At 39.9% G+C, this 12,303-nt stretch overlaps 1 protein-coding gene across 5 annotated transcripts in view; it reads right to left on the reverse strand.

The window, feature by feature from the left end:
* The window catches only part of cadm1a (cell adhesion molecule 1a), a 420,394-nt gene that overhangs the window by 6,790 nt on the left and 401,301 nt on the right, over window positions 1–12,303 (reverse strand). For all 5 annotated transcript variants that reach the window (XM_074609886.1, XM_074609889.1, XM_074609888.1 and 2 more), the window contains one exon: window positions 1,569–1,697. In XM_074609886.1, the coding sequence (XP_074465987.1) occupies window positions 1,569–1,697 (129 nt within the window). The remainder of the gene's footprint in view (window positions 1–1,568; window positions 1,698–12,303) is intronic.

The raw sequence follows: 12,303 nt of genomic DNA on the forward strand, positions 1-12,303 counted from the left end.
ATGTTACAAGAACTAAAAAAACAAAAACTATTTTGACTTAGTTTTAGGGGATTTATGGAAGCATGTAGGGAAGCATGTAGAACATATTTGCTAGTCTGTAAGCTGCCTGTTTCACTAACTGAGTTTTGCACACAACCCTCTAGGTAATTTCTTTTTTTATATCTATATTTTGAAGTCAGGCTGTTTGTTGATGTCAATTTTATTTGATTCCCTTTAATCTGTATACATTGGGACTGTTTGGTTTGTGAGTATCTTCCGAGCTTTCATATGTTTATTTTCTAAACTCAGTTTGTACATCCTGTTCCGTGTTCTCCACATAAAGGGGAAGAGATTTATTTGGCCGGTGGTTGTTAGTACAAACTTGAGCAGTATCTTTATAACGCACCCTCCTCAGGTTTTCTATGGTAACATGGCTTATAATGTACAGCGGTAGGGTGGTGTGTTATTGGCTGATTGCACCAGTTTACGGCTGTCTGTCAATGTTGGTGATCCCAGTGTTCTTGCTGTTTTACTCTGCGAACATTTTCAGCTACTGTCCATAGTTTCCTTTATGCATGCTGTATATAATAATCTGTCTCAATGCAGCTTTAGCTAAAACATTAAATGTTAGTACCAGAGGTGGGAACAAGTCATTGTTTTGCAAGTCGCAAGTAAGTCTCAAGTCTTTGCACTCAACTCCCAATTAAAGTCCCAAGTCATAAACTTTGAGTTAAACAAGTCGTAATGCCATTTGTGTCTCAGTTTGTAATTTTTCGACCTGCATGTTTTGCATACAAAATTTTTTTTTTTGTTGACCAGCACGTCATTTTTGTACTAGGGCTGTCAGTCGATTAAAATAATTAATTGCAATTAATCGCAAATTAATCACATTTTTTATCTTTTCAAAATGTACCTTAAAGGGAGATTTGTCAAGTATTTAATACTCTTATCAACATGGGAGTGGACAAATATGCTGCTTTATGCAAATGTATGTATATATTTATTATTGGAAATCAATTAACAACACAACAAGCTAGTATGACATGTTGGTACCAAAGAATTCTTTAGGTGTTCTAGTTTTCTAGCGCAAGTTGTGTTAATTAGTTAAAGAAATTAGTGTCGTTAAAAAAAAATTGCGTTAACGCGTTATTATGGTGTTAACTTTGACAGCCCTATTTTGTACTCAAACAAAATTATCTTTAGTGTATTTTTTTCGAACTGGCGCTCAGTAACGTAACGTTAGTTCTTCATGGTTCTCTCCTGCTACTTGATTGGATCTGGGGAATTAATTAAGTGTCGACTTGCCAGGAATGAATAGAGTTGATGTTAGTTGATTCAAGAAATGAAGGGAAATAAATTGATTTATGGCACACTTTTTAAATAACATACTTTTAAATGTTTGGGCTTGGGGGTAAGGCATCAAGTAGTTTCAAGTCAAAAGGATCAAGTCCAAGTGAAGTCACGAGTCATTGGTTTTAAAGTCCAAGTCGAGTTGCATGTTTTTTGATTTTGTCAAGTCGCATTAAAAGTCATCAAATTTGTGACTTGAGTCTAAGTGACTTATAAAGCTGTATTTTCAGCTCCGGTACCTTTGTGTCTTGCGAAGTAGCGCCCCAAGACGATGAGTAGACAGAGCATGGCAAAGACGACCACGGCCACCACTCCTCCAATCACTGCGTGGTCCACCGTTCTGGGTGTTCCTTCTCCAGCTCGTGAATCTGAAAGCAAAAAGGAACAAGAACCTCAGTGTGGATAGACAACAGATCTCAGTGTTACACTGTGGGAATAGAAGTCATCCACCACATACAGTACCTACTGTACTGGGATGTCTGACAGTTAAATATGATGATAAGCATTATGAACATAATGAAAACGTTCCAACAAGACTAGATAGAGTGTTGGTCAAATATGTAGGTTCTCTTTATTCATCATGTCTCCATGACTTCACTTTGTGGATGGACTGCAAGACAACACTTGCCTAAGTCTAAACGTGTGGTTTAGTGGACTTTACTGGTCTGGTTGTTGTTTTTATTAAAAGATTGCGTTCTTGATCTGGCCCATTATAACAGGTATTATACTGCAATATGTCTTCTTTTGGTATTGTTTGTTGGCAACGAGAATGGGACCAGTTTGGCTCCTTTTTTTGTCTGGTTGACATTTTAATAACCACTCTACAAAATTACCATGACGATAACAGTTTGGATTGCAATCAGGAGTTGATTAAAGTGAGCGGGAGAAGAATTACCATGTTCCCGCTGGACTGTGAGAAATCACTCAGGGACAGATTTACTAAGAAAATGGCGTTGCGTAAATGTGCGCTGCGGTTTTCTCGCAATCTGTGTGTATTCAGCGCCTGATTTAGTAGCAGCTCATTACGCAGTCGGCTCCTGGTACTGCCCTCCAGACGCACTCTGAAGGAGAGCTCATTACTATTACTCTGAATATTACTCATAAAATTATGATTTCACAATCTCACTCTGTTAATTCATAATAGCCTAATTTCTTCATATCTGCAGGCCAGGTGGTTTTTATTTATAAAGCATGTTTCATACACGGAGATAGAGTTATGATCGGGTGCAAAAAATCAGACCTTAAACCTGCATAGTTTCTGTCCAAAATATTATATATCTATATAATGTATTACAAGCTAAAGTCAACTAAAGTCTTTTCAGTGCGGTAACATTATGACCGCTGACAGGTGAAGTGAATAACATGGATTATCTCGTTACAATGGCACCTGGCAGTGGGCGGGATATATCAGACAGGAGGTGAACATTTTGTCCTTGAAGTTGATGCAGATGGAAGCAGAAAAAATGGACAAGCGTAAGGATGTGAGCGACTTTGACAAGGGCCAAATTGTGATGGCTAGACGGCTGGGTCAGAGCATCTCCAGAACTGTTACAGCTCATGTAGGATGTTCCCGGTCTGCAGTGGTCAGGACCTACCAAAAGTGGTCCAAGGAAGGAAAACCGGTGAACCGGCGACAAGGTCAAACCCGACGTTGATGCACGTGGGGAGCGAAGGCTGGCATAATGGGCACGTGAGCATCAGAACTGGACAACGGAGCATTGGAAGAAGGTGGCCTGGTCTGATGAATCACGTTTTCTTTTACATCATGTGGATGGCAACAAGTTTGAGATGTTGACTTGGCCTCCAAATTCTCCAGATCTCAATCCAATCGAGCATCTGTGGGATGTGCTGGACAAACAAGTCCGATCCACGGAGGCCCCACCTCGCAACTTATAGAGGACTTAAAGGATGTGCTACTGACGGCTTGGTGCCAGATACCACAGCAGACATTCAGAGGTCCAGTGGAGTCCATGCCTCGACGGGTCATGGCTGTTTTGGTGGAAAAACGGGGGACCTAATCAATATTAGACAGGTGGTCATAGCTGATTGGTATATATACTAAATACAGATTGTATGATACTTCTCCTCATTAATGAGAGGCGGGTAGCAGATAAAAAAAAAAGTGATTCATTTGCGATTAATCACGATTAACTATTTTAATTGATTGACACCCCTACCGTATTTACATTGAGCATATCAGTAGATTATTGATTATAGCAGGGAGCATTCGGCCAGCGAACGAATAGCACAAATTAAAAAAAACAAACAGAGAAATTACAGCCTGGCCGAACACCCGAACAAGATCCAGCCATGCACACAACAAAACATTCACAAATTACTCGCTGATTCGGAACGGTGGATAATGTTTTTTAAGCGTTAAGTAAAAAAAAAACACCTGAGAGTGGAGAACAAGCCCCTGAAGCTCTCGGCCGTAATGCTGTGTGAAAGCTATTGATCAGGTGTAGGGATCCATGACAGCCCAAAGTTAATATCCGTTAGGTGGATGTGATTGGCCTTTCGCAGCACAAAGGAGGAGCACATTTTTTCATTAATAGCCACACACAATATGCTGTAGTAAAATGATCGGGAGGGGTGGAGGTGAAGGTGGCGGAGAGGAGATGACTCACGTGGCTAAGTGTTGCATTGAGATGTGACCTGGAATTAAATCGCCATTCACACAGCACTTTGGCATGTAATATAATGTATACATTACTAATGCGTTTTGGTGCTTTTAGCTTATTAAGATACCATTACGCCATACACTTAACCTTCGCTTCCTAGCTAATGTCTTTTATAAAGACAGTAAAGCCAGAAAAAGTAAAGTCAGGACGCTGAACACCAGCCAGTTCTTAGCAATCAGTTCACGTGGAGGAAACCATCAGCCCCCTCCATCCATTAGCTGTAGGAACTCTAAAACCCCTCTCGTTCTACACTCCGGGGATTTGCTGAGTGAGCTCCAGGAAAAAGAAGCACAATTTATTAACGAATAACAGAAACAGAGAGAGAAACATCATGGATAACATCAGCCGCCGCCCACCTCTACACTCCTGCCTCACTCAACCTGCAGGAATAGAAGAGGGGAGGTGGGGGGAGGCTGAGCCGTGCTACCTGTCAAACTCAACAAAACATTACCTGATAGATCTAATAGGTTATTTTGACTTCAGATTTTCTTTTTTAGTGCTGGGCAGATTCAATTAAACGGAGCAGGAATCCCTCTGACATCCAATTCGCTCTTGTCAGGCTGCTAAGGCTGTGCTTTAACACACTTTCCTATTACGATGTTAATGTGGACTTTGGCTTTGGGGGGAAGCGGGAGCGCGTGTGTTTGGTGTGTGTGTGCGGTGTGGTCCGGGTGGTGGAGGGCGGCGTGGACGGGTTGCAGGAAATAATTCGAGGTTGTCTATATCAAACGTTCCCTGGTTTAAATTCGTATACGAGAGGAGGGGAGAGGAGAAAATCAAAGTCTCCACAACCAGTCTACATCATATCATATGGTGCTTCATCCCATAATAAACTCTGCCTTGCGGATTAACCTGCGTGAACGAGACCGGCCCTTTAAAGCCTCCAGTAATGGGGTTAGTCTGGCCTGTTGGTGGTGCTAGAGGGAAGGGTCTGAGGTCACTAAAACCTCCTCTTAAGGTGGAAATACACAAAATCCGCTGATGAATGTGAAGTCCTATTTATTTTCTATTGAGAGCAGGAGATCTGGCTGCACATCGCATGATGGAAACGGTGAGTTAACTGACCATTCGACGTATCTGAATTTGCATAATCATGTCTCAACTTTATGCGAATGCGGTCCGTCGAATGAAAAGGCAGCAGGCTCGCGAAACTCCGATCAAATAAGATCAAATATGAATCAATATTCTGTTACTGTAATGACTATTTTTCTCCACAGTCGTGCCAAAACCAAGCACCGCCCATCGACCGGAGCAAACCGGACTGTTTCGGGTTCTGCTATGTCTTTCTGTTCGTTGGCTGGATTTGGTGTATCTCCACCTTTATTCTGAAGGAGCATGAAAAGCCACGGCAAATTGCATGGTTGCTTTAAGGTTAGAAATTTGGGGTGCCCCGGTAGCTCACCTGGGGCTCGTCTCATTTCTCAGTTTGTACATTCTCGATTCCTTTCCTCGCCTCCTCACCTCGCGTCTTAGTCCCTCCCACTTGAGATGCGAGCGGAGGAGGCGAGGGAAGACACACAAGGAGAGAGGAGTTGAGGCAACAGGCCTTTAATAAATGAGACATCCATGCTTCGCAGTCGTCATTTCAAAGCGACGTCAATGAAATATGACGTGTGGCACAGCTGTATCAGCTGTCCGTTGTTTGTTATACAGATGTATTTTATGATCTTCTGTCAGATGAGCAGAACAGTGGTCATGACAGTTTTATATATTTACTTTTAATTCAATTCACAAAATAATGTGACAAGAATGTGTCGCGCCTCTTTTATACGAGTTATACGGGTGCCAAAAACACTTCCGCAAAGGATACGCTTGTGCATCCTCGCTCATAGCTCCTCCATCCAGCCTCCTCGAGATGCATTTTAAGAATTGAGACATCTTTAAAGATGCTGCTTTCCAGATGACAGGCAGGAGGATGGAGGAGACAGGACATGAGGAGACGAGGAGGTACAAAATGAGTAGAGTGACAGGCTGAGTCCTTACAGCGGCCCGCGTTCGATTCCAGCACGGATCCTTTACTGTGGTATCCCCCCTGCTCTCTCTCTCTCTCTCTCTCTCTCCTGTCTTTCCTGTCTCTTTCAAAGCTATCACTATCCAATAAGACAGAAATGCTGAAAAATATCTTAGAGAAATCCTTGAGCCCGACAGCTCGCTCCAGCTCTTCATTGAAGTTATATGATGCTTACACTGAGAGAAATATTCAAAGCCAATACATCTTCTTTTTTTTATAACCATTCCATCAAAAAGAAATATTGTAGATGTCGTATGCATCATTTTATGCCCATTTCACCAAAATCCAGCCTGACATATTTGCTATCTCTGGAAACTTTGGGATCTCCACTAGAATTTAAAAAAATAAAGTTATGTTGGTTTGAAGAGGTTGATTTTTCAAAATACTTGAAAATATGTTTTTCAAGAGGAGAGACACGAAAAGATCAACAACATTCACAAGAATCGTCTTCTGGCAGTTTACGTTGTGGCCATTAAAGGACGGTGGGACCAAATGATTGATCACACAGTAGGCACAGAAATAGTCTATGGAAATTGTAGTTTAAAGGTGCAGTGTGTAGGATTTGGCGGCATCTAGCGGTGAAGTTGCAGATTGCAACCAACTGAAACTTCTCTTGTGTGCCAAGCCAACACGTGTCATCCCAACTCATCACATACCACCTCTTTGTCGTCACGCCCTTTGCCGCAGAAAACCCAAGATCCCATAGATGCAATGCAATTTGTTATGTGGTGAATTGTAATTTTGAAAAATTTGTATGCATTCATCTCTTGTTTTAAACAAACGTTTGTTTTAAACGCATGTCTAATGAGTATTTTGCGACCTTGTCTGAATCTGAGCGTTTGCGATACCTTAATAAATTAAGGTTGATCGCCGCCATGTCCTTTCAGTCTTCCCTCGTCCAACACAGTAGCCGGATATTGCTTATCCAGACTTCTATACATATTTAGAGAATGCATCATTTAGCCATTTACCACACTGACAGTGAATATTCACATATCATTATGAGCCTGTGAAAGCCTCGGTTAACCCGCTAAACAACAGCTTTTCATCATTTTCTCTCCTGTGACAGCGAGTTTCTTTCCCCCAAAAGGGAGCGCAGCCTCGGAGATGACGCCATGCTGGTCTGGTCTATATTTTATTAATAATATATACGCAGTAATAATTAACATTTGAAATGCTGAGATCTGAAAACTATTTATTTCTTCGGTTATTATTATACCGAAAATTATCTCCAAAACTAAGAAACTAATAAACCAAAATGATCCATTAGCTTCACTGTCAGGTACTATTTGTGATAATGTTTATTTAATCCAGTAGCCTCTCTTCCTGTATTAACTGGTTAACTCTGTGTTCATTTGCTGGGTGGGATTTGAATATAGTTTCAGAAATAAACCCTGAATCTGAAATGTGGGTGTTGATGAATCCAGCAGTTCTCGTCTTCTCTTTATTACAGCTGACAGTTTATTAATATGTATGTTTTTGTCAACTCATTTTGCAGCACTTAGTTTGTACCCGACTAAGAAATAATGTTAATCTACGTGTCGGGAAACTTAAAAAACAAATACCTCTTCTCTGTTCTCCAAACATGACAGAAAATAGAGACAACAACAAAAAGAGAATCTATTTGCTCTTCTGCAAACGCCTCCTGTGCTCTACCAATAAACAAAACGAAAATAATTCACATTATTTTGTAGTGTGTTAGTGCGGTTTCCTAAAGCAGGCGGTGTGTGTTTTCATGACTATTTCTTGAATCCTCTTTTCTCTTCCTAATTTAATTGCAACAAAGTCTTCTTAAAAGTGGATTTGATTAAAAAAATGAGACAAAAAGATAAATAAATGTATGATTCAAACACTACACGCTCTTTCCCAAAACAAACATGAGCACAAAGCTCAACTTGTTTGCTGGATCTTGACCTTTGCAGCTCAGTTATGCTGCAGCAACATTAAGAGTTCTTGCTGGAAGGACAAAAACCAAACATTTTTGTCATAATCAAACAAAAATAAATAAATAAAAGAGGGTTGTCTCGTTCCCATATTTAAAGAGGCCTGTTTGTAAGCCCCGAAGAACTGTTTGGATGACAGCTGCGGAGCATTTGCTGTCAGTGAAGCACTCAGTCCCAACGATCCCATATAAAACAATTTGCATGTCACATCAGTGTGTATCACTTATGAGCAATTACTGTCACCGCGTGAAATACAGTAGAGTCGTGCTATTATCTCACATATGGGAGCCAAACTTCAAATTGTGCAGGTCATTGTTTTAGCAATCAAAGAAGAGCACAATTCAAGGCAATTTGAGTTAAAAGTCACTTCTGTCGCAGATAAAAGCACCGACGTCCACATCAAACTGCAAAACAGGAACAATCTGCAAGTCTTGGTATTAATTAAAAAGCAAGAGTTAAAGTAAGTGCTTTCACGCATGTGTGGAGACTAAATTCACAATGAATATCCCAAAATGGATGGTGCCATTTATAAAGCTATTTGAAAGAGCCATGTGGCCGTTATTTCAGTGGTAATGACTCAAAGGAGAATTTTTAGTAAAGTTTTACAGCCGTTCCTCCAACTGCTTGTCAGAGTGAAATCAACAGATCACCAAACTGAAGAGAGTCGAGCTTCTAGCCACAAGAGAGCCAGATAAGTTTCTTTCCAAAGGCCTTTACACACCGGGGGTGTGACGAATAAACAACACGAAAATGCGAAATACTCGCATGCGAATATTATATGTCTAGGTCTTTTATTGTGAGAGGCAAGAATGGTATGCGCTGCCTTTATCAAGGTTGAAAGGAATAATACAATTTTGCCATCTTGGTTTGGACTATGCAGCCTCTGTGTTGTTGTTTCATAAATATAGACGCAACTCAACCCGTTCTGCACAACGTGATTGGTTGATGCCTTTATTCGTGGTGCAAAAACTCAGAAGATTCAATCTTGTTGCAGAAAAACATAACTTCAGTTTTTCACCACGTCTGTGTGTGTGTTCTGTGTGAAAGTACTCATGACAAAAACAACAGTTTGAAACAATATATCGACGTGCAAAATAATCACATGGAAAAAAACTAAAAACGCCAACGGTGTGTAAAGGCCTTAAGAGTTGGTGGAGACCAAAACAGAGCCAAAAGGAGAGTGAATATTGTAACTACATTTATCAGGGATGATAATGTTTCTCTATGTCTGCTTGTAAGAAACAAATATGTAAACCTGGGTGAAAGTAGATGTGAGAAATGTATTTTAATACCCTATTTTCTTGGAATCAAATGTGTGAAAGCGCAGCACGGATAAATATATAATTTAAAGTCATTTAAATTATATAACAAGGATTTATGTCTATTAAGAATTACTATTTATTTGTATGAAAAAGGAAAAACAAAATCAAGGTTGCTATGAATTCTGGAGGAACTGGGATTTTCTGTTTGGCTTAATGTTTGTTAAAAGGATGACAATTTTGTTTCTCTTGTTAATTGTTAATTTAACGAGATGAGCTGTTTTGTCTGTTGTGATTATGTGGCTATAGTGTGTATAAGTTTGCTTACGCTCAACTTTTTTTTGCATATTCGGTAATACCACCCATCAGGGCTGCATGTCCGTGAGCTTGTTTCGTAGTACTTCTGCCCCCTAGTGGCCGAACATGAATTAATGCAGCTTTAAAGCATAACGAGTTAGTTTTGTGGTCTGTTAGAGGCTGCTCAGAGTAAGATTTAACGATGAAGCTACAGACAATAAACGAGGGATGTAGGGAAGTAGGGATGTAAAAATTTGGGGCGTATAAATCTAATACTAGCTGTTTTTAACATTAAAATGTATATATACAAGAAAGGTCAGGGAGTCCAAACTTTAAGATTCGTCAAAAGATAGGTGAAGGTTAATTTATGCACATCATAAGCAACAGTACTACTTGTAAACCATATAAAGGTCTTTCCAAATAAAACCGAGAGTCACAAGTTGTCAGCATAAAAGTATATAAACCCGATGTACACACAACCAATCAGTTGCAGAATCAAGCTCTATGTTCTCATATTACGTCCATTTCTGTTGTGGATTTATCTCAACACTAACACACAGCTCCGTCTCCCTTTGAAATGTGCCTGAAATATAAATGATTAATCGCGGATGGACTTCAAACAAGGTGTCCACGGGGCTAAACAAAGCATGCAACAGTCAATCAAGAGTGGTCATTTTGGCAGCGGGAGAAGCGGCCACCTTAAGAGGGAAACGTGGAGTATCTCATTTTCATAGGACATGTTGACAGAGGCCTGATTTGAGACAGAGGAGATCTCCTAATTGGATCTCCTAATCTGCTAATTAAGCATTCGTGATTTCACTGGTGTGCCCGTGCTGCCTGCAGATAGAAGGGCAATCAGTAACACAGCGGCGCTATGTGGGTGGGGTGTCATAAGAGCACATTGGCTTGTCAAGATCCACTTCCATTGCCCACAACACTCTCGGTTAAAGAGTGAATGTAATTAAAGTCCCAATGAACCTATTCATTGAACCTATTTAAAAATGTCAGTTAAATCTTTTGCCTCTCGGGTGGCGCACTACGCCGCTCACATACAGAGCGACTCGGCCGGAGATTTATTGTCTTTTTCAAAAAAACGTCAAAAAGGGTTTTTCGCTTTTAAAAAGACCGCAGCGCCATTAAAAGCAGAGCAGCTAAAGGGTTAAATAAAGTTGATTATAAATCAATGTCATAAAGTTTTGACTTCAGTGGCGATTCAAGAGACATTTCTGTGTTTAGCAGCCTGATCTCTGATCCTGAAGAGAGCAGTCTGGGATTTAAAGGCCTCATTACTTTTGATATGTTACAGTGGCTGGAAAAAAACACTAAACACTACTGCTTGAGGATCTCAACCCGATGACGTGTGATATTAAAAGAATACTCCAGAGATTCAGAATTGCATTTATATAAATATATAAACAGTTATCATTTTGTTGGTTTTGTTTTGTTAGTTTGTTAGTCGAGCTCTCTATGTCATCTTGTTTTATTATGTATTTCTCCCCTGTTCTCATCATTGTTGTACCACCTGTAAAGTCACTACTAGCTTTTTGCTTTAGCACCAATACATTTTTTTTAATTAAAGTAATAATGGTGAAAATCAATGCAGCATAGGCCGAGATATCCTGACTTTAAGTCCCTATCGTGGGTCAAGCTCTCAAATAGATGGAACTTGCATTTCCCATAATGCAACTGACAGAATCTCTAGTATATCAGTCAACACACTGATTATTGTTAGGGTCATTTAATGTCACTTTATGTGTAAAAGTAGTGGCAGAGTGAAGGGAGAACAGATGTAACGCGACACAGACGGCATCATGACCATCCCAACCATTGATTTAAAAGATGTAGAATAATGCAAATAAAGAAATTATGATCAGCATCTATTACCATATAGATTATATTGATTCATTATGTGGAGGAAGAGGAGCAACGTAAGGCTCAGATTTGTTGTCCTGAAGTGGAAAAACAATGAGGGACTATACAGAAACTGCAGGAATCTACACGTACTTTCATTTTTACTTCCTAACTAAACTAAAGAATTTGGTTTGGACTTCCTTTTCAAATGAGCTTTTCTACTTTTACGCAGATTGGGAGGGGAGCTGTAACATCATTCTGCTGTAAGTCAATTAGACAAAGCAAAGAGGACGGTGACACTTCATTTCATTATGAATTCATATCTTCTTTCATTCTATAATTATTTCTTCTTTTGCAGAAAAAAACGACAGTTGTAATTAGGGGTTATACCGAGGCTTTGTCTACTGAAAATAACACGTCACTATTAAACTTTCACTTTCTGGCAAAAACTTGCTTTTAAAATAGAAAAGCTCTGTTGGAAATGAGTTTGAATATTGTCACATTTTACACCTGGTATTTCTTCTTTTGTGGTATTCCAACGTGTGATATAGAGCTGTGTGTAATCAAATCTATTTTTGGTGCCAAACAATGGAGTCAAGAGAAGGAAAGCAAATGTCCCAACTCCTTGCAGAAATAAGCCAATAGTGCATTATCTCCTGAGAAACCTGGCACCTTGTGTTTTTTTCTTCTGATGGAGCTATTCATCATTTATCTAATCACGTTCGGTATTCATCCAAAATGTAATATAATTATGGGCTATAACTGTTCTCAGGATATTACGCCGTATCTAGGCCACGGCTAGCTCAATAAACACCTTCTAATAATGGCTTTTAGTGGTCTCCGGAGTGACTTATCCCAACACATTGAGGACTCTCTATGGCTCCCAAGGCCAAATGAGTTTGCAGCTTGTTGCTGAGATGCACATCAGTCCT

This window comes from Sebastes fasciatus, chromosome 16, assembly GCF_043250625.1.
Source record: "Sebastes fasciatus isolate fSebFas1 chromosome 16, fSebFas1.pri, whole genome shotgun sequence".
NCBI classification, from domain to species: Eukaryota; Metazoa; Chordata; class Actinopteri; order Perciformes; family Sebastidae; genus Sebastes; species Sebastes fasciatus.